The sequence below is a fragment of the Cibotium barometz genome, chromosome 31 (genome assembly GCF_041138505.1).
Source record: "Cibotium barometz isolate CiBa-2024 chromosome 31, ASM4113850v1, whole genome shotgun sequence".
NCBI lineage: Eukaryota > Viridiplantae > Streptophyta > Polypodiopsida > Cyatheales > Cibotiaceae > Cibotium > Cibotium barometz.
In genome coordinates, this window is record NC_141076.1 from 46,187,482 (window position 1) to 46,210,636 (window position 23,155).

The window sequence follows — 23,155 nt, forward strand, 5'->3', positions numbered from 1 at the left end:
CCCATCATTTTAGCATGTTAGAAATAGTTTTTTCCCGAGTTAAACAGCATGTTGGAAGTTTCTTAGCAGGTTCTCTCTTTAACTTTTATGTACATGAAACATTTAGTGACAGTATACAAAGCCCCTGGAGCCATATATGAATACATAGTTTGAGTGTCCATCTCATCACAAACCAAGGTCCCATTATAGAAGGAACCTTCTAGATCTTACAACTGCACCATCAGCAGACGTTCTTATTGGGATCTCAATTGGAACCATCGACCTCTAGGCCTTACTTACGAAATTGATTAGTTTTTTGGAGTTTCATGCATGTAAGATGGCTGGCATTCCAAGGCATTCCCATCAGGATCACGTGTGAAGATAACTGGCCTTCCCGACTTGCTCATGGTGTATGGTATACCTGTCACAGTACACATATACATTGTAAACAACACTGCTTATCACAAACTCGAGAGAGATTCTCATCAAGAAAATACACATGGCCTAAAATACCTGCATTCTCTAGTACTAATCTCAGCCGCATGGGATTTTTTATGGATACACAAATGTGTCGATCTTCACCACCATGTGCAGGGCGCCCAGTCACAGGGTCAGGGTTCGGAAGCTCCATCAAATGAATCATTTGATTGCCCACCCACAACCAAGCCCCTCGATAGCGGAGCCTTTCATTCGGCCTCAGATTGCACGTTTCCAAACCTGGTTCATCAACCGCATACATGCCTCCATTAGGTTATAATCTCACAGTAATGAGGGCAAAATGCAATCACAACTAGAAGAATCAAAGGAGCTTCATTGACAGCCAGTTGAAGACTGGGGGGTCGGAAACCATTGTGATATGAAGCTACTGCAACCATATGCTCAGTTATATGACTAATAAAAGGGTATGTTTATGAGCCAAAAATAGCACTCTTGGGTTCAGTGCATAAGCAGCTAGTACAAACCCTCCATGGTATGCCTAAAAAAAAGGGTCGTGCGTTTATGAGCCAAAAATAGCAGATTCTTTTGCGCGCAGTGTGTGTGTTTTGTGCAGTTCTCCAGGGATGAATGCCAAGTTTCTAGAGTTCCCACCGTTAGAGAACCAGACTTTGGCCCTCTCCCTCCGACAACCAAAGCTCTGCAGGTGCATGTCTACATGTGCTGCGTGTTCATGTTGAGTATGTGATCAACTTTAATATGAAGTCACATACCAAGTAAACCACAATAAAACTCCAACGAACGCTCCAAGTTCTCACATAAGATCCCCACATGATGAATTCCAATAAAGCCAATGCCTGCAAGCAAGCACTCACTTATTCTTAAATCTACACATTACACAAGAGAAGGATTTAATCATTGAGCACAAGGACAAAAAGGATTTCTTACTCTCATCTTCAGAATCGGTGGAGGATTCTGAGATGTCTAGGGGAACAGTAGATGCATTGATCAAACTTTGCCCCCTCTGTGCGCATGAAAATTTCCTACTATCAATTGTCTTGTGCCTGCTCGCACTCCCCCCGCTGAAGAGAAGTCCAGAATAATGCTTCTTCTGGCATTTTAAAAAGCACACTTTATGCATATAAAAAATCAAGCTCAATTCAAATGTAACATGCACTTGCTTGCGGATGCGTTTTTATGATAAGATATTGATGCTTGACACTCATCACTGAAAACTGTTTAGGTTTGAAAGACGTACACATGAACACCATATTTGGTTCCAATCCACCCTCTCAAGGGCACCCACCTTACAGGTGTATTTGCTTTATTGCTTGCAAGAGAATGACAGAGTACACTGCTGTCCACTGGACTGCACTTGACTTGGATTACACGGGACTCTTAGGACCAGAATATGATCTGATTTGGGCCACCCCTTTGAGGTGCATGTGACACACCTTGCCTGTGGTACACAGAAGATAGGCCCATGGCCAGGCGTGTTGGGGTAAAGGCACTATGCCCACCCTTATAGTGTGTACAAGCCCATAAGTTATAGTACATAGTACACTTAGTACTTTTAATGTACTAAGTGCACTAAGTGTACTAGTGCAATATACATGTGTGATAGGGGAGTCACACACTAATATCATTATGAGTCCCACAACTCTCTCTCTCTCTCCCTTGTTCTCTCTGTGTATGTCTCCCACATGAATCTCTAACCCTAATTCTTCATACTCCCACACAACTGGTATCAGAGCCTGTAGAAGAGCTTGACCGATGCAGGGAGAGGGCTGGCAATGCTTTTTCAACCCAAGCCTCAAATGAGGTGTCATTGAAGGGTTCAGCTCCGAAACTGTGCTGGGCGTAATAGGCGACAGTGAGTGAGGCCGGAGGAGGTCCAGTCGGCGGCAACAAGAAGCTGGGCAGCAATACGTGAGCTGTAGCGCTGACAGAAGGCCATATAGTGCAAGGCAGCAAGCATTGGTCGCTAATTGTGTAGCGCTACTAGGAAGGCGGCGAAGGCAGCGCTGGGCGTCAAAAGGCGTGGAACAGTCGCAGCAGCCATGCGTCAAGCGTGGAGCGAACACAAGCGCACAGCACTCCACCAGCCACGCCTCCTGCTATCAGCGACTTGCAGACAGTCACGACGTTGCTTCCAGGCGCCTCGACATCAGCCGTTGCGAGCTTCGCTTTTCCAGCAAGTGTAGCCAGGGTGGAGGCCGCAGATTCCTCACCATTAATATACAGAGGAGATCGTTGGCAGAAGGCTACGTTATCCTCTTCTGTACGAGCTTGGCTGCCATACTCCTTCCGTAGACTGGACGTTGTGGCCTCCGTCTGAGAAACCATCGAGAGCAGGCAAAGAACCGGAGCTACTCTAAGAGGCGAAAGCCGTAGCTGATTAGGGCAAAGAATCTGCAGCACGCCTGAAGAGCCCTCCAACAGCATCAGATTTTTGCAGAGCAGCACCAAATTCAGCACACCCCCCTTTCCTGCAACAAAATTCAGAAATTTACGAGGTACATGCTTCAATTTTTTTTTTGGGATTTGCAATTGAGCAGATACAATCATCAATTGAGTAGGTACAGGTGCCAAATTGCTCAATTTTTGAGCAAAATTGGCAAAATTGGGTGACATTGGTCACAATCAGGATCAATTTGCAGGAAATTGGTCACAATCAGGATCAATTTGCAAGAAATTGGATGTCGAAATTTGGGGCTTTTGATGTAATTGTGCAATTAAGCACTCATACATGCTGTATGATGTGAGAAATCGCACATTTGGGCAAAATTGCAGCAAATTGCAGTGCAAATCAAGGGGCTTTTGTGCCGATTAAGTTGATTTGCATGCAGGCACTCGCAGTTGATGCTGTGGATAATGTGTTGATGCCTTACAAGCACTCAATGTGCCTGTAAATCAAAGGGCTTTCATTTTTCGGATGTATATGTGGCCAGGGGGAAGCATCGTGAACACTCTGGATGCCTTCATGTGCTCAGAAATTGATCTTAAATCAAGGGGCTTTTCAAGTTCGTATGCTTGTTGAGCTTGGCAAAGCAGCAGGCAAGACTTTTATGCCTTGAATCCTCAGAAATCAGCTTGCAGTCAAGGGGCTTTTGCCCAATTTCTGTTCGGAACTGTTGTATGCAGTGTTCGGGACTGTAAAAGTCTGATTTTCACTCATTTGGACAGCCAGGAGAGCTTTTTTGCTACTGTACCTGCTGGTACAGATTTGGCACAACTTTGTGCAAGTTTTGGCATGGCTGTACACTGTTTTGAGTGACCAAAAGGCTCAATTTCAGCTGCTGTACTTGCCGGTACAGGTTTGGTACATCATTGGTGAGCACTTGGTACTGCTGTACAGTACTTTGGAAGGGCAACAGAGCACATTTAAGGTGCTGTCCAAAATCTGCAGCAACCAGATTTTGGTGATTTCATCACATAAAGTGGGAGAAAAGTTGCATTCTTGCTTCCGCAGTGGGAGATAAAGCTTGGGAGAACAACTGTGAGCACTTTGTGTGCTTTTGGTGCAGTGTTTGCACATTTTGCAGGGAGTCAGGCATTGACAGGTTGCATATTGCTATGGCAACCACAGCTGAGAGCTCTTCATTGCTTCACATCAAGAAGCTTGAAGGCTCGCATAATTATGATATTTGGCAAACCCAGTGCTACAATGTGTTGCTCCAGAAAAAGCAGCACAAGCCTATCAAAGAAAGGGGTGTAATGCCCGCTTCTCTTACTGCTGAAGAGTGGGAAGATATGGATGAGCTGGCAAGATCTACTATCATGTTGTCTGTGTCAGACTCATTACTTTTCAGCATTCGTGAAGAGAAGACAGCTTGGGGAATGTGGCAGAGATTGCAGGACTTGTATGCCCAACAAAGTGCCTCAAGCAAAGTGTATTGGTTGAAGAAACTCATAGGTCTTCAGATGAAGGAAGGGGCGTCTATGACAGCCCATCTAAATGAGTTTAATGGTATTGTCAGCCAGGTCATTAATCAAAAGTTGGCAATGGACGATGAGTTCAAAGCCACTTTTCTGTTATGCACTTTGCCACAGAGTTGGGACACATTCAGGACAGCCACTAGCAATTCGCATGCTATGCTGTCATATGCAGATGTTGAGGGTGCTCTTCTTCAAGAAGAGATGAACAGGAAAAACAACTCTGTTGGAAAGTCCAATGCAATGAATGCACGTGGGAGATCCCAGCAAAGGGGAAAAGCCAAGAACGGGGAAGGAGCAAGTCTCGCTCCAAAAAGGATTTGGAATGCCATTATTGTGGCAAGAAGGGACACATTAAAAAGCAATGCTACAAATGGAAAAATGATCAAAAGGAAAAGGGAAAAGGCAAAGACAAAGAGAAAGATGAAGCCAAAGATGTAAAGCCAAAGGGCAAAAGTGGAGTCAAGATTGAAGAAATCAATGTGTCACATGCAGGTGGCAGTGAGGATGAGGTCCTATTTACGTCTTCACTTGATGCCCATTCACTTCTTACAGGTGGTCATGGTATGCACTCATGGATCATTGATTCAGGTGCCTCCTTTCATGTCACAGGTTGCAGAGACTTGTTTGTCAGGTATACTGCTGGCAATGAAGGAGTGGTTTATTTGGGTGATAACCATGCATGCAAGATTCTTGGCAGAGGTGATGTGAGGCTTGTGTTTTCAGATGGCTCACAGCTTATGCTCCATGATGTCAGGCATGTGCCTGAGATCAAGAAGAATTTGCTTTCTACTGGACAGCTTGATGATGCTGATTATGTTACCACATTTGGTCGTGGAAAGTGGAAAATTAGTAAGGGCTCACTGGTTGTTGCCAGAAGCTCTAAGGTGGACACTCTTTACTTCATGCATACAGGTGTTTGTCACCATGCTAATGTAAATGCAACCGAGCTGGCGGAAATTTCTATGTGGCATAGCCGGTTGGGACACATGAGTGTCAAAGGAATGGAGCAATTGTCTCGTTTGGGTTACTTGCCTTCTCTAAAGTTTTCAAGTTTTCAGTTTTGTGAGCATTGTATATATGGTAGGCAACTACAGTGCCCCCACAAGAAAGCTCTTGGACAGAAAGATGCTCAGTTAGAGCTTGTGCATACAGATGTATGTGAGATGCCTCAGCTTTCTTTGGGAGGGGCAAAATATTTTGTGTCTTTTATTGATGATGCCACACGCAAGGTGTGGGTTTATCCTCTTCGCTTGAAGAGTGATACATTCTCAGTGTTTCAGAAGTTTGTTGCTCTTGTTGAGAATCAAACTGGCAAAACACTGAAGGCTTTGCGTTCCGACAATGGTGGAGAGTATATGTCCAAACAGTTTCAGGACTTTTGTGATGCTAAAGGCATCAAGAGGGAGCTCTCTACTCCTTATGATCCTCCACAAAACGGGACAGCAGAGAGGATGAACAGGACCATTCAGGAGAAGGTCCGTTCTATGTTGTCACATGCTGCGTTACCTCATGGTTTTTGGGCTGAAGCTGTTATGACAGCCGTTCATCTTACAAATAGGTCACCTAACACGAGGCTTGGTGGGAAAGTGCCAGAAGAAGTATGGACAGGGAAGCCTCCGTCATACAAGCACTTGAGAGTGTTTGGTTGCGTTGCGTACGTGCACATACGCAGGGAAATGCGCACCAAACTTGATCCTAAGTCTCACAAATGCATATTCCTAGGATATGGTGACAGAGGTGAAATGGGGTATAGACTTTGGGATCCCGTGAATAGAAAGATTATACGCAGCAATGATGTCATTTTTGATGAAACATGCATGTATAAGGAGCCTGCAAGGCAACAGGAGCCTGGCAGAGTCATCTTTGATGATGATGGACATCATGGACAACAACCAAGGGCTGTAAATCAGCCATTACAGCAGGAAAACCAGCCCTTAAATGGTGCTGAAAATGGTCCAAATGGACAGCCAGAGATGGCAGAAGATATCCCTACGGATATACCACAGTTAGAAGAAATACCGGGCATGATATTTCAGCCTTATGGCATGGAACAGGAGCCACCAATGGGTGATATGCAGGCTGGACAGCAACCTGCAAATGATGGTCATTGGGTACGGAGGTCCACAAGACCCTCCAGAGCCCCTGACAGGTTTGTTCCAGGGGTTGACTACTTGATGCTCACTGACTGTGGGGAGCCCTCATGTTATAAGGAGGCTTTACAGAGGGCAGACAAGGCTCTATGGGAGCGTGCCATGAAGTCAGAGATGGATTCTCTGCATAAAAATGGAACTTGGAAGTTGGTGCATTTGCCTGCAGGCAAGAAGGTTTTGCCATGCAAGTGGGTTTACAGGCTCAAAGTTGCACCAGATGCAAAGCCAAGATACAAAGCCAGGTTAGTGGCTAAGGGCTTCAAGCAGGAATATGGTGTGGACTTTGATGAGATCTTCTCTCCAGTGGTCAAAATGACCACACTTAGAGCTGTGTTGGCTTTGGTTGCGCATCATGATCTGGACTTGATTCAGATGGATGTGAAGACTGCTTTTCTTCACGGTGATCTCCATGAGGAGATATATATGCAACAGCCAGAGGGTTATGCAGTAAGTGGAAAGGAGAAGCTTGTATGCAAGCTGAAAAAGAGTCTTTATGGGCTCAAACAGGCACCAAGGGAATGGTATCATAAATTTGATACATTCATGAAATCACAGAAATTCAGGAGAAGTGACATAGATCACTGCTTGTACACCAAGAAAGCTTTGGATGGCAGTCTATTGATCCTCATCTTGTATGTTGATGATATGTTGATTGCCGGGAAATCTCGTAAAGAGATGGATGCCTTAAAGCAGAGGCTGCATCAAACCTTTGATATGAAGGATTTGGGTGATGCAAATCACATTTTGGGTATGCGGATACTTCGGGACAGAAATCAGCATGTGTTGTATTTGTCTCAGAAGGAATACATTGGCAAAGTCTTGCAGAGGTTCAATATGGACGGGGGGAAGAAGACTAGTACTCCTTTGCCTCCATATGTGAAACTCAGTGCTACGGACAGCCCACAGTCGGATAGTGACAGGGCTGATATGGCCAAGATTCCGTATGCTTCAGCTTGTGGCAGTCTCATGTATGCCATGGTTGCTACTAGGCCGTACATTGCATTTGCAGTGGGAGTGGTTTCTAGATACATGGCCAACCCTGGCAAGAAGCATTGGGAAGCAGTGAAAGGTGTCATGAGATACCTGAAGGGCACACAGGATATGTGCATTTGCTTTGGCAAACAGGATGCATTAGTGCATGGTTACACGGATTCGGATTATGCCGGTCATCCAGATAACCGGAAGTCTACTACCGGTTATGTGTTTACATTCACAGGAGGTGCTGTGTCATGGATATCCAGGATGCAGAAGTGCACTGCCTTATCTACTACAGAGGCCGAGTATATTGCAGCCACAGAGGCTTGCAAGGAGGCATTATGGCTATCTCGGTTAGTGGTTGATTTGGGTTATACAGGGGATATTCCATTGTTGCATTGTGATAGTCAGAGTGCCATCCAGTTGGCAAAGAACCCTGTCTTTCATGCAAAGACGAAGCATGTGGATGTGAAGTATCACTTCATCAGAGAGGTGATAGAGAACAAGCAAATTCAGCTTGTTAAGATTCATACGGATGACAACCCGGCTGATCTGTTGACAAAGAGTTTGCCTCCGGAGCGGTTTGCTCATTGCAGACACTTGATGGGCATTGGATGAGGCCAGTTTCAGCCTTGATATGGCCTTGTATATTATCATGTACATGCTGATTTTTCTTTTCCTTCATTTAAGGGCACTTTGCCTTTAAGTGGGAGGTTGTTGGGGTAAAGGCACTATGCCCACCCTTATAGTGTGTACAAGCCCATAAGTTATAGTACATAGTACACTTAGTACTTTTAATGTACTAAGTGCACTAAGTGTACTAGTGCAATATACATGTGTGATAGGGAAGTCACACACTAATATCATTATGAGTTGACTTATCCCCACAACTCTCTCTCTCTCTCCCTTGTTCTCTCTGTGTATGTCTCCCACATGAATCTCTAACCCTAATTCTTCATACTCCCACACAAGGCGCATGTGCCACATGGCACTGCCACGTGGTAGGTGATGATGTGGCACATCGTGGACCTAGCCTGACAGCAGCAAAACAAGCCGACTGTTGGGTGTTGGACTCACACACTCACACACACAAACCTGCACATTAGGGTTAGGTGCAGGGTGGAGAAGCTCACACACAGAAATGAGAGAGAGAGAGAGAGCCAAAAGTGTGGTATCCACAAAATGCAAGTCAACCCTTGCATGTGTGCCACATCCATATAATATAGAAGTACAAAATATTATATGTTAAGAGTGTCCTTTCACACTTGATGTCCAAGGGGAAAAACGACATGGGAAAAAGTGCCCTTGGTTAAGCCCTGTTCACACATAGTACTACCATAAGTGAGCATATGCCTACAAATCCCCCCTGTAGTGGAAGTGTGAACCTGCACAAGGTAGCAGATCACTCTCTGTATGAGAGTAAGCCCAAAGCTTTGCGGAAAGCTTCAAACCTTTTCTCGAGGTAAAGCCTTTGTGAATAGATCTGCAACATTATCCTGTGTAGGGCAATAAGATAAACTGATCTCCCCTGCATGTAGCCTCTCTCTGACATAGTGATAATGAATCTCTATGTGCTTGGTACGTGCATGAAATACTGGATTTCGTGCCACGGCCATAGCACTCTGGCTATCAGTGAGAATGGTGGTGGGTGTCTGCTGACACTCACGAAGATCAGCCAATAGTCTCCTCAACCATACACAATCTACTGTAGCTGTAAAGACTGCCCTGTACTCAACCTCACAAGTAGATGTAGCAACAGTGGGTTGCTTTTTACTCAACCAAGATATGCATGAACTGCCAAGAAAAAAACAATTCCCACTAGTGGATTGCCTGGTATCATAATCACCAGCCCAATCTGAATCACTGTATGCATAAAGCTGCAAGCTGCCCCCCCTGGGATAGAACAAACCAAGATCCAGGGTACCCTTAAGATATCGAAAAATGCGTTTGACTGCTTGCCAATGCTTTGTGCCTAGGCTGTGCATGAATTTGCTCAACAAAGACACCCCAAAAGATATGTCTGGCCTCGTGTTACACAAGTAAATGAGGCATCCCACTGCCTGGCTGTAAATGCCGGCCTCAAAAGGCTCTCCAATATCATGCATAGTAAGCCGTACACCAGGTTCTACCGGAGTAGAAATGGGCTTACATTCATCCATGTGAAACCTTTTTAGCAAACTTTTTATGTACTTAGTTTGCTACATAACAATGCCATCATCTCTATGCATAAACTGTATGCCGAGATAGTAGTGTTAAGGCCCCAAATCTGACATATCAAATTCAGCTTTCAAATCAGCTTTGAAATCTGAAATTTGTGCTTTGCTTGTACCTGTAATGAGCATGTCATCTACATACAAGATGACTATGAGAATATCGGCATCGGTTTTCTTCACATACAATGTGCTTTCAGCTGGACTATTCTCATAACCTTGGCTGGTTAGATGAGCATGTATCTTATCATACCAAGCTCTTGGAGCTTGCTTTAACCCATACAATGCTTTGTGCAACCTGCATACTTTATGTTCCTCACCAAGAACTACAAAACCAATGGGCTGATTTACATATATTTTCTCCTGTAAATCCCCATTTAAGAATGCAGTTTTGATATCCAATTGATGCACTTTCCATCCTTTATGGGCAGCCAATGCAATCACAGATCTTATTGTGGTCATTCTCGAAGTAGGAGCAAAAGTCTCTTCATAATCTATTCCCTTTTTCTGGGAGTAGCCTTTAGCCACAAGTCTTGCTTTGTACCTGTCAATAGTACCATCAGACTTTCTTTTGACTTTGTACACCCACTTTGTGCCAATTACATGCTTGCCTTTAGGCAATTCCACAAGATCCCATGTATTATTCTTCATGATAGAAGAAATTTCAGCTTGCATAGCTTGCAACCAATGCTCATTCTCATGTGCTTCTTCATAAGAAGAAGGCTCTTCTGAATCAAAGAGACCACCCATTGCGAATGCAGACTCCCCACGATGTACATTCAAAGCATGGCTGGAACTAGCCCTTGTTCTACCTGTGAGTGGAGCTGCAAGTTTGCTTTCTTGCAAAGTTTTCAGCAACCATCTCGGCACTGACTTGGCTGTGTCTACGGCTGTTTGCTCTTCCCTGACAAGATCTTCCACTTCTTCCATAGAAGGGGGCTGAATGGCTGGCTGGTCCACATGTTCTACATGTGGAGTTTCTTGTGTAGGGGCTGGCTGATCTGAATCCCCCCTAATTGCAATGGGTAAAAGTCCATCAAACATTTCCTGTAAGCCTGTATCATTGCTTTTATACAAGCTGTACATGGGCTGTTCTGAATTTTCAGCAAATACCACATCTCTACTGACAAAAATCCTTCGTGTAGTTGGATTATAAAGACGGTATCCTTTGCTTTCATTGCTGTAGCCCACAAAAATGCATTTAATTGCTTTGTCATCTAGCTTTGTTCGGAGTTGTTCTGGCACATGTGCATATGCCAAACACCCAAATGTACGCATATAATCAATTGTTGGCTTTCGGCTATACCAAGTCTCAAATGGTGTTATGGTTTTCAAAGCTTTTGTTGGACACCTGTTCAGGACACCTGTTCAACACATGAGTTGCACACATTATAGCTTCCATCCAAAATTTGTGAGGCAACTTTTGTGCTTTCACCATGCATCTTGCCATCTCCATGAGAGATCTATTTTTCCTTTTCAGCTACACCATTCTGCTGCGGTGTATAAGGCACAGTACATTGGTGTTTGATGCCCTTTTGAAGCATAATGCATTTGACATGTATTCTCCACCTCTATCTCAGCGGAGTGTTTGGACTTTACATCCACACATATTTTCAGCCATTGCTACAAAGTGTCGAAAGCATGTAAACACATCTGCTTTCGCTTTCAAAGGGTAAGCCCAAGCAAACCTGGAGTAGTCATCAATGAATGTGATGAAGTAAAGATGCCCCCCTATGGATGGTGTCCGCATTGGACCACATACATCACTATGTATGAGCTGTAATTTACTTTCAGCTCTAACAGCTCCATCTTTGGGGAATGGTTTTCGTTGCATCTTTCCCAAAATACACCCCTCACATACATGTCTTGGTGGAGACTCAAGAGGCGGCATATTATCAACCATATGATGCTTCTGCAAAAGCATCAAACTCTGAAAATTTACATGCCCAAAACGAGCATGCCATAGCTCTGCATCATGCATAGCAGGAGTGTGGGCAGCCACTGTATTTGCATCATAAGTGCGCTTGTCATAGCTGTCCAGCTTATACAAGCCTTTGTATCGTGTTCCAGAAGTGACTATTTCCTAACCCTTTGATGGGTCTTTTACCAAACACTTCCCCTCTTCAAATTCAACCTTTAAACCTTGGTCGTTTATGGCTGAGACGGAGAGCAGATTTTTCTTTTTTCCTAGAACATACAATACATTTTTCATACATATATTGGCACCATTGGCTGCAACAAGTATGACATTACCAATTCCCTTTACTGGATATGTGGTATGATCTGCACATGATACAGTGCGGCCATTTGAAGCATAAACCAAGTGCTGAAATACATCTTTGCATGAAGTGATGTGGCTCGAAGCACCACTATCAAAATACCATGATGCATTTTGTCTGTCAGATGCAATGCAAGACATATCAGTGTCTGAAGCACTTGGTGTGTCACTAGTGCATGTGACCAAAAAAGTGTACTCTTCCTGGATTACATTAGCTGATTGCTGTGCTTTGTCATCCGAAGAGTCTGCTACTGCATTGCCTGCTTCTTTCTTTTTCTCTTTTGCAATCCTTTTCCTACATTCACTCATGTAGTGTCCAGGCTCATGGCAGTAGTGACATTTTCCCTTCTTTTTGGGCTTGTTTGCATCCCCTTTGTCAGACTTTTCACCACTAGAAGAGGTGTCCATGACCAGCCTTGCTAGACTGTTGTCCCCCATGCCTAAAGCTCTTTGCTTTACCCTTATCCTTGGCTGTAAATGCCTTTTCTCCACCACGGTTGCTCGATAAGTTTGCTCTTGTTTGCTCTTCCTGCAAGAGTAAACCCACGAGCTCTTCAAAGGTGACGGGATCACCACCTCCTCTCATTGAGAGGTTGAGAGAGGTGTGAAAGCCCAAGTAGGAAGGCGGTAAAGAATGAAGAGTGTTGGTAACCATCTGTCTGTCTGGGATAACCTCATCAATGTTGAGCAATTGTTCCTGCAAATCTTTCACTTTGGTGAGATGATCTGCCATGGAGTCACCCTCATCCATAGAAAGAAGATCCAATTGCCTCTTCAAGTAGGCAACTCTTGCCTCGTTGCGTACCTGATACATTGCTTCCAATGTGTCCCATGCAAGCTTCGATGTCTTGCACGAACGAATGTGCGGAATAATAGTCCTTTTCACTGAAAGGGCTATCAATGACATGGCCTGAGCATCTCTAGAGTCCCATCTCTTCTGCTCTTGTGTGGGAGCAGGATCCCCCCAAAGCCCTTTGGCTACCAGCAAATTACGGATCATAAAACTCCAGAGGGAGTAGTTAGATCCATCCAGCTTGTCCTCCTGGGTGAGCACACCAAATACATCTGTAGCATTCTGTGCCATGTCAACAAAATATATCTGCAAGCAAACCAAGCACCAATGTGCACTGCCAGGCAACCAAATGTCCTGTGCAAATGTATGCCTGCAAACCAAAGCAAGTGTAAACCTGCACCAAATTGTCCAATTACACACAATGTGTATACATACGCGACAAATCGCAGCTGTAATGCCCAATTACATGCTCCAATCTGAAAATCCCCAGTTTTTATGCACTCCAATCGCTTCAATGTGCATCTAATTGGCCAATTTTCACAAAAGCCCCAAATTTCTACAAATGTAAGAGGTTCAATTTGCTGATTTTGACCTCAATTTCGAGAACCCCCAAATTTTTGCAAATAGGAGAGGTTCAATTTGCTGATTTTGACCTCAATTTCAAAAACCCCCAAATTGCAGGCAAAGCAAAATGCCCAATTTTTTTCAATTTGTCTTGAAATTGGTAAATTTCCCAAATTGGACCTGCAATTTTCCTGTGAATTTGATTTGCACAGAAGTGTCTGCTAAATCTGCATATGACCTGCACTGGAATGGCTGCAAAATATTGTATTTGTATTTGACCCAAAATGTGCACAGAGAAATACCTTCATGCAAGGGCAGCAGGCTTGGAGCATACAATCTAATAGAGTTGACGGCGGGAGCCAGTGGAGCTGTGCAGAGCTGCAGGTGTCGAGGAGGGCAGAGCTGCAGACGGTTGCAGTCGTTGCAGGTGGAGGCATTGGAGGGAGTGTTGCAGGGCGACGGTTGGCTGTGGGCAGCCGACGGGCCAGTCATAGGCGAGCAGCAGGCAGACGTGCAGGGAGGCCTGGAACGATGAGGATGTGTCGGACCCAGCTGCTGCAGGTGTCGAGCGAGCAGGTCAGAAGCGGAAGCCACTGTAGTCGCTGGCGGGAGCGAGCCGGAACGGAACGTCGAGCAGGTCGGCGCTGGACGACGGCGGTCGGGGTGCGGAGCAAGACGGACGTGAACGGGACGGAGGGGCGACGCCGCGTGCACGGAACACACCGTTGGAGTAGCGCCGGCGGAACGGGACAGCAACGTGAACGGGCGACGGTGAGCAGGGCAGTCGCGAGGAGACGGCCGGAACGGAGGGGCGACGTGTGGACCGTTGACGGCTTAGGCCGGAACAGAGTCGACGAAGGCATAGACTGGCCGGAACGGAGTCGACGGTGGGCACCGACGGACGGACGGACGGACCTGGCCGGAGGCTTTGCTGGGACGCCGGCTGCAGAGGAGGTGCCGCCCGGGAGGCTGGGCGGAGGTGGTGGGCTCCCCACTAGTGCCGCCCGTTCCCGACGGCCGGACGGTGGAGCAGTGACGGAACCGGCGGACGGAAACCACGGACGGACGGCGACGGAAATCCGCAGTCGACGGAAAAACACAGCGTCGACGGAATTTCGTAGTTTTTTCTGCAGATTCTGCACAGTCACTACTCCAGGGCCAGCTCCTAGCTCTGATACCAAATGTTGGGTGTTGGACTCACACACTCACACACACAAACCTGCACATTAGGGTTAGGTGCAGGGTGGAGAAGCTCACACACAGAAATGAGAGAGAGAGAGAGAGAGAGAGCCAAAAGTGTGGTATCCACAAAATGCAAGTCAACCCTTGCATGTGTGCCACATCCATATAATATAGAAGTACAAAATATTATATGTTAGAGTGTCCTGATGTCCAAGGGGAAAAAGCACATGGGAAAAAGTGCCCTTGGTTAAGCCCTGTTCACACATAGCACTACCATAAGTGAGCATATGCCTACACCGACCAGTAGCATTAGTGCATATATATATATATATATATATACGTGGGTAGCACCATGAAGCTTCCCCCAATGTCCACGGAGGGTGTGGATGATATCGAGCCATGTGCTCCAGATGGACTCCACTAGTGGGATGGGGGTGCTGTTACATGCACGGAAACTGTGTCGTCTTTCAGCCCTAAACACCTTTCATTGGAACACATAGATGCAGCCATGTAGAAGCAATGGAGAGAAGAGAGAGAAAAATGCAAAGTTTTCAAATGACCTACAGTATATTCAAAATATCCAAAAGAGTATATATGTCTATACAAATTCTTGGTGGCCTTATGCACACCTAAAAAGGAATCTTGAATATCAAAAAGCCCTACATCTGTCCTAGTCTACGAAGAGCCAGGAAGTGACCAGCCAACCAGCAACAAATCTGAGAAGAAAAAAACGCAGGAGGGAGAGGAGGGAGCATCCAACGTTGCATGTCACCAGCGCTCTGATACCATGATAGAATGCACAACGGAAGATGGAAAGTGAAAACACGAGAGAGAGTGAGAGAGAGAGATGGAGAGGAAACATAGATATAGACCTGCTCTCAATATCACCAACCAAGAATACAAGTCCTAAGCAAGAGGGGAGAAGGGCTCGTATGTGAGGGACTGCAGCAAACAATGCTAAGCAATGAATATGAGGGAGGGGATGCCCGGCTATATATATGCCCATGTAGAGGCAGCCGACCAGCCCTCCACGACTAGGATAAATGTCCAAGACTCCATAAAATGGAGAAAAATATGGGTACCGATGTGAGGGGTGACCAACCCCTCAAGCTAACATGGTCAGCCCTAAAGGCTAAAACAGGACACCACACAGGAAGCCAGCAGCAAGGGGATGATGATGTCTAACAAAGATTGCCAAGGTGGAGGCGGATCTTGAGAAGATTTCCATCAGTGAATCTGACAATATCGCTGATAAGATTGGGGACTTTACTCACATCAAGCGGCAACTTGAAGAATATGGAAGCGCAATCAACAACCCAATCCACAAGCTGCTTGGTAAATTGCCTCCCTCTTTGATTCCTTCAAAGATCGTATTTACTTTCGCCAGCCTCTTCCTTCTTTTGAAGAAGTTGTGAGTTATCTACATGACAAGTGTTTGATGAGAGGCAAAGGAAAGTTGGAATCTACATTTGTTGCCCAAGATAAGGGCAAGAACAAAGGAGGACGAGGAGGCCACAACAACAACAAAGCTGCCTAAGGAAAGGGCAAGAAGGATACTACAGAGGCCAAAGGTAATAAAACCTTGGAGTGTTCTTTTTGTGGCAAAGCATGCCATATGGAGGGACAGTGCTTTGCTTGACATGACAGTTCTCGGGCAGCCAAAGCCAAAGATAACTCTCAGGATTCTGACAAGGATTCTGATAAGAACAAAGGCAAGGAAAAGGTGAAGGATGAGGCAATGCCAAAGTGGCATATATGTAGGCATATGCTCACTTACGGTAGTGCTATGTGTGAACAGGGCTTAACCAAGGGCACTTTTTCCCATGTGGTTTTTCCCCTTGGATATCAAGTGTGAAAGGACACTCTACCTATAATATTTTGTACTTCTATATTATATGGATGTGGCACACATGCAAGAGTTGACTTGCATTTTGTGGATACCACACTTTTGGCTCTCTCTCTCTCTCTCATTACTGTGTGTGAGCTTCTCTATCCTGCACCTAACCCTAATGTGCAGGTTTGTGTGTGTGAGTGTGTGAGTCCAACACCAACGATTGGTATCAGAGCTTCAATCCAGGGCCTGCAGCTCACTGTGGCGTACCGCCGGCGAAATTGCCGTTCCGGCCGATTCCTTGTTTCCGCCGCCTGACCTGCCACTCTACCCCGCCGGCTTCCACAATGCTCAGCTCTCCGCCACCACCTAGCCCCGCCGGCGGTCTTACTGCGCAGAGAGTCGCCACCGCCCAGTCCAGCCGGCTGCAATAGTTGCTGGCCCTCTGCCGCCGCCGGGTCCCTGGCGCAGCTACGCCTGCTTGCGCCGCCTCCGCCTGGCCCGTCCACTCTATGCGCCGCCGCCTCCACGTCCGTCGATCCTGCGCTCCGGCTCCCCGTCGACTCTGCAGCTCCGGCGGCTCCCTCTCGCTCCATCTTCACTTGGGCTTGTCTATTGCTGCTCGAATGCCTCTGCACGCCCAGTACCTTGCGTGGCCAGCAACGCCCCCGACTGATGCCTGCGTGCTGCAGGTACTCTTTTGACAGAATTCTGCTCACGTAAAAATATGCAAATTTTGCAGACAAAACAGTGCAAGTCATATACAAAGAAAGGTTGCATGTGGTAAAGGGTTCAGGCGATTTGGGGGATTTCTCAATTTGAGGCCAAATTGAAAAATTGGACATGTTGCTTTGCTTGCAATTTGGGGGTTTTCCAAATTGAGGTCAAAATCAGCAAATTGAGCCTCTTTCAGTTGCAAAAATTTGGGGCTTTTGTGAAAATTGGCCAATTAAATGCACATTGAAGCCATTGGAGTGCATAGAAATTGGGGCTTTTGAGATTGGAGCATGTAATTGGGCATTACAGCTGTGATTTGTCGCGTATGTATACACATTGTGTGTAATTGGACAATTTGGTGCAGGTTTACACTTGCTTCGGTTTGCAGGCATACATTTGCACAGGACATTTGGTTGCCTGGCAGTGCACATTGGTGTTTGGTTTGCTTGCAGGTATATTTTGTTGACATGGCACACAATGCTACAGATGTATTTGGTGTGCTCACCCAGGAGGACAATTGACGAGGTTATCCCAGACAAACAGATGGTCACCAACACTCTTCATTCTTTACCACCTTCCTACTTGGGCTTTCACACCTCTCTCAACCTCTCAATGAGAGGAGATGGTGATCCCGTCACTTTTGAAGAGCTAGTGGGTTTACTCCTGCAGGAAGAGCAAACAAGAGCAAACTTATCGAGCAACCGTGGTGGAGCCAAGGCATTTACAGCCAAGGATAAGGATAATGCAAAGAGCTTTAAGCATGGAGAACAACAGTCTAGCAAGGCTGGTCATGGACAGCCCTCTTCTGGTGGTGAAAAGTCTGACAAAGGGAATGCAAACAAGCCCAAAAAGAAGGGCAAATGTCACTACTGCCATAAGCCTGGACACTACATCAGTGAATGTAGAAAGCAGATTGCAAAAGAGAAAAGGAAAGAAGCAGGCAATGCAGTAGCAGACTCTTCTGATGACAAAGCACAGCAATCGGCTAATGTAATCCAAGAAGAGTACACTTTTTTGGTCACATGCACTAGTGGCACACCAAGTGCTTCAGCCAATGATATGTCTTGCATTGCATCTGACAGACAAAATGCATCATGGTATTTTGATAGTGGTGCTTCGAGCCACATCACTTCATACAAAAATGTATTTCAGCACTTGGTTTATGCTTCAAATGGCCGTACTATATCATGCGCAGATCATACCACATATCCAGTAAAGGGAATTAGCAATGTCATACTTATTGCAACCAATGGTGCCAATTTTTGTATGAAAAATGTATTGTATGTTCCAGGGATAAAGAAAAATCTGCTCTCCATCTCAGCCATAAACGACCAAGGTTTAAAGGTTGAATTTGAAGATGGGAAGTGTTTGGTAAAAGACCCATCAAAGGGTTATGAAATAGTCACTTCTGAAACACGATACAAAGGCTTGTATAAGCTGGACAGCTATGACAAGCGTACTTATGATGCAAATACAGTGGCTGCCCACACTTCTGCTATGCATGATGCAGAGCTATGGCATGCTCGTTTTTGGCATGTAAATTTTCGGAGTTTGATACTTATGCAGAAGCATCATATGGTTGATAATATGCCGCCTCTTGAGTCTCCAACAAGACATGTATGTGAGGGGTGTATTTTGGGAAAGATGCAACGAAAACCATTCCCCAAAGATGGAGCTGTTAGAGCTGAAAGTAAATTACAGCTCATACATAGTGATGTATGTGGTCCAATGCGGACACCATCCATAGGGGGGCATCTTTACTTCGTCACATTCATTGATGACTACTCCAGGTTTGCTTGGGCTTACCCCTTGAAAGCGAAAGCAGATGTGTTTACATGCTTTCGACACTTTGTAGCAATGGCTGAAAATATGTGTGGATGTTAAGTCCAAACACTCCGCTCAGATAGAGGTGGAGAATACATGTCAAATGCATTCAAGGATTATATGCTTCAAAAGGGCATCAAACACCAATGTACTGTGTCTTATACACCGCAGTAAAATAGTGTAGCTGAAAGGAAAAATAGATCTCTCATGGAGATGGCAAGATACATGGTGAAATCACAAAAGTTGCCTCACAAATTTTGGATGGAAGCTATAATGTGTGCAACTCAAAAGCTTTGAAAACCATAACACCATTTGAGACTTGGTATAGCCGAAAGCCAACAGTGGATTATATGCGTACATTTGGGTGTTTGGCATATGCACATGTGCCAGAACAACTCCGAACAAAGCTAGATGACAAAGCAATAAAATGCATTTTTGTGGGCTACAGCAATGAGAGCAAAGGATACCGTCTTTATAATCCAACTTTTGTCAGTAGAGATGTGGTATTTGCTGAAAATTCAGAACAGCCCATGTACAGCTTGTATAAAAGCTTGTATAAAAGTAATGATCCAGGCATACAAGACATGTTTGATGGACTTTTACCCATTGCAATTAGGGGGGATTCAGATCAGCCAGCCCCTACACAAGAAAATCCTCATGTAGAACATGTGGAACAGCCAGCCATTCAGCCCCCTTCTATGGAAGAAGTGGAAGATCTTGTCACGGAAGAGCAAACAGCCATAGACACAGCCAAGTCAGTGCCAAGATGGTTGCTGAAAACTTTGCAAGAAAGCAAACTTGCCACTCCACTTACAGGTAGAACGAGGACTAGTTCCAGCCATGCTTTGAATATACATCGTGGGGAGTCTACATTAGCAATGGGTGGTCTCTGTGATTCAGAAGAGCCTTCTTCTTATGAAGAAGCACATGAGAATGAGCATTGGGTGCAAGCTATGAAAGCTGAAATCTCTTCTATCATGAAGAAGAATACTTGGGATCTTGTGGAATTGCCTAAAGGCAAGCATGTCATTGGAACAAAGTGGGTGTACAAAGTCAAAAGAAAGTCTGATGGTACTATTGACAGGTACAAAGCAAGACTTGTGGCTAAAGGCTACTCCCAGAAAAAGGGAATAGATTATGAAGAGACTTTTGCTCCTACTTCGAGAATGACCACAATAAGATCAGTGATTGCATTGGCTGCACATAAAGGATGGAAAGTGCATCAATTGGACATCAAAACTGCATTCTTAAATGGGGATTTACAGGAGGAAGTATATGTAAATCAGCCCATTGGTTTTGTAGTTCCTGGTGAGGAACATAAAGTATGCAGGTTACACAAAGCATTGTATGGGTTAAAGCAAGCTCCAAGAGCTTGGTATGATAGGATACATGCTCATCTAACCAGCCAAGGTTATGTGAATAGTCTAGCTGAAAGCACATTGTATGTGAAGAAAACCGATGCCGATATTCTCAGTCATCTTGTATGTAGATGACATGCTCATTACAGGTACTAGCAAAGCACAAATTTCAGATTTCAAAGCTGATTTGAAAGCTGAATTTGATATGTCACATTTGGGGCCTTTACACTACTATCTCGGCATACAGTTTATGCATATAGATGATGGCATTGTTATGCAGCAAACTAAGTACATAAAAAGTTTGCTAAAAAGGTTTTACATGGATGAATGTAAGCCCATTTCTACTCCAGTAGAACCAAGTGTACGGCTTACTATGCATGATATTGGAGAGCCTTTTGAGGCCGGCATTTACAGCCAGGCAGTGGGATGTCTCATTTACTTGTGTAACACGAGGCCAGACTTATCTTTTGGGGTGTCTTTGTTGAGCAAATTCATGCACAGCCCAGGCACAAAGCATTGGCAAGCAGTCAAACGCATTTTTTGTTATCTTAAGGGTACCCTGGATCTTGGTTTGTTCTATCCCAGGGGGGCAGCTTGCAGCTTTATGCATACAGCGATTGAGATTGGGCTGGTGATTATGATACCAGACAATCCACCAGTGGGAATTGTTTTTTCTTGGCAGTTCATGCATATCTTGGTTGAGTAAAAAGCAACCCACTGTTGCCACATCTACTTGTGAGGATGAGTACAGGGCAGTCTTCACACCCACAGTAGATTGTGTATGGTCGAGGAGACTATTGGCTGATCTTCGTGAGTGTCAGCAGACACCCACCACCATTCTCACTGACAGCCAGAGTACTATGGCCGTGGCACGAAATCCAGTATTTCATGCACGTACCAAGCACATTGAGATTCATTATCACTATGTCAAAGAGAGACTACATGCAGGGGAGATTAGTTTATCTTACTGCCCTACACAGGATAATGTTGCAGATCTATTCACAAAGGCTTTACCTCGAGAAAAGTTTGAAGCTTTCTGCAAAGCTTTGGGCTTACTCTCATACAGAGAGTGATCTGCTACCTTGTACAGGTTCACACTTCCACTACAGGGGGGATTTGTAGGCATATGCTCACTTATGGTAGTGCTATGTGTGAACAGGGCTTAACCAAGGGCACTTTTTTCCATGTGGTTTTTCCCCTTGGATATCAAGTGTGAAAGGACACTCTACCTATAATATTTTGTACTTCTATATTATATGGATGTGGCACACATGCAAGAGTTGACTTGCATTTTGTGGATACCACACTTTTGGCTCTCTCTCTCTCTCATTACTGTGTGTGAGCTTCTCTATCCTGCACCTAACCCTAATGTGCAGGTTTGTGTGTGTGAGTGTGTGAGTCCAACACCAACAATATATGGCAATTACAAATTCTCCCCCTACCTCTCCTCAGGATACTTTCCTCATGATCACAGATATAACTTCTTCCACAGAGGCTAGTGACCACTGACACACCAACAAAGGTTGAGTGGGCCAACGACAACGGTGCTTCCCCCATATGACCAAACATTCACATATTTTGGAGGATTACTAGCTGCCCTCTTCTTCGGTTCGCATTGGAGATGATTCTTCCTTACCCATTCTTGGTATTGGTGATGTTTCTCTTGGTTCCTCTACTACTCTCCATGAAGTTTTACATGTGCATCGGCTTTCAAAGAACTTGTTTTCAATTCACATGGCTGCTTAGAAGGGACGAATTTATTTTGATGATGAGGTGGTTGAGGTCATTGACAGAATGACACTCTCAATTGTAGCCATGGAGTTCATGATGGAGGCCTCAACAAAATCACCACTTTCTCTTCACAGATTCCCTCATCCAACTTTCATATCCATCAACTATTCTCTCCTTCTCATGCCTTAGTCTCCGTTGATGAGACGAGACCTCTTTGTGGCATTCACACTTTGGTCATGTACATGTTTCTGCTTTGTAGAAAATTTCTTCCCAGCATTTGGTTCTTGGTTTACCTAAGCTCCGACATCTATCACATATATGCTCGTCTTGCATGATGAGCAACATCACAGAGATGCTTTTCTAGAGGAGGCTACAGATCGGGCTACACAAAAGCTCGAGCTTATACATGCAGACTTGGCTAGACCTATGGAGGTCGAGTCCCTTGAAGGAGCTAAGTACTTCATGCTTTTGGTGGATGATTATACTCAGAAAGTATGGGTATCTTTCTTGGCTTGGAAGTCTGATGCTTTTGCCAGTTTTCGGGCTTGGATAGCCATGGTTGAGAATCACTACAGTTTCATTCTTGCGGACTGACAATGGTGGTGAGTTTGTACCCTTTGATGAGTTTCTTGCATCGAAAGGTATTTAACGGCAAACAACAGTTCCTTATACTCCTCAACAGAATACAGTTGAGAGGAAAGACCAAACCGCGAAGAAGATGGCGAGATCTTTATTGCATCATTCTCGTCTTTCTCCCACGTTTTGGGGAGAAGCTGTGGCTACTTCTGTTGATCTCATAAACCGCTCACTCACGAAGGCAATTGACGGGTTGACATCGGAGGAGGCATTTTCTGAACACAAGCCATCTGTATCACATCTTCGTGTTTTTGGTTGTGTTGCTTTTGTTCATGTGTCACAAGAGGAAGCTTTGGGAGTCTTCTTTCAGCCCTAAACACCATCTTGGAACATGCTGATGCAAAACGCATGCAAAAGAGAGAGAAGAGAGAAAGAAAGAAAGAAAGAAAGATTTTATTAACGTCTTCCAAAAGACCGAACTCGGCCTATGAGACAAATCGGAGTACATGTATGGGGTATCCTCTGTCATCCCAACAAAATGAAAAAGTACTGAATAAAAAAGCTGAATCTGGGTGTGCAGGGGATGGAGCTCTACTACTAGGAGAATGCAAAG

At 45.0% G+C, this 23,155-nt stretch overlaps 1 protein-coding gene across 1 annotated transcript in view; it reads right to left on the reverse strand.

Annotated features, from left to right (window-relative positions):
* Positions 1-49: 49 nt before the first annotated feature.
* Positions 50-23,155, reverse strand: part of LOC147620934 (glyoxylase I 4-like) — an 85,455-nt gene continuing 62,349 nt past the window's right edge. Inside the window, exons 2-5 of the mRNA XM_086825211.1 lie at positions 1,363-1,525; positions 1,188-1,271; positions 493-696; positions 50-400 (exon numbers count right to left, since the gene is read on the reverse strand). Coding sequence (XP_086681337.1) covers positions 288-400; positions 493-696; positions 1,188-1,271; positions 1,363-1,525 — 564 coding nt within the window. The 3' untranslated portion in view covers positions 50-287. The remainder of the gene's footprint in view (positions 401-492; positions 697-1,187; positions 1,272-1,362; positions 1,526-23,155) is intronic.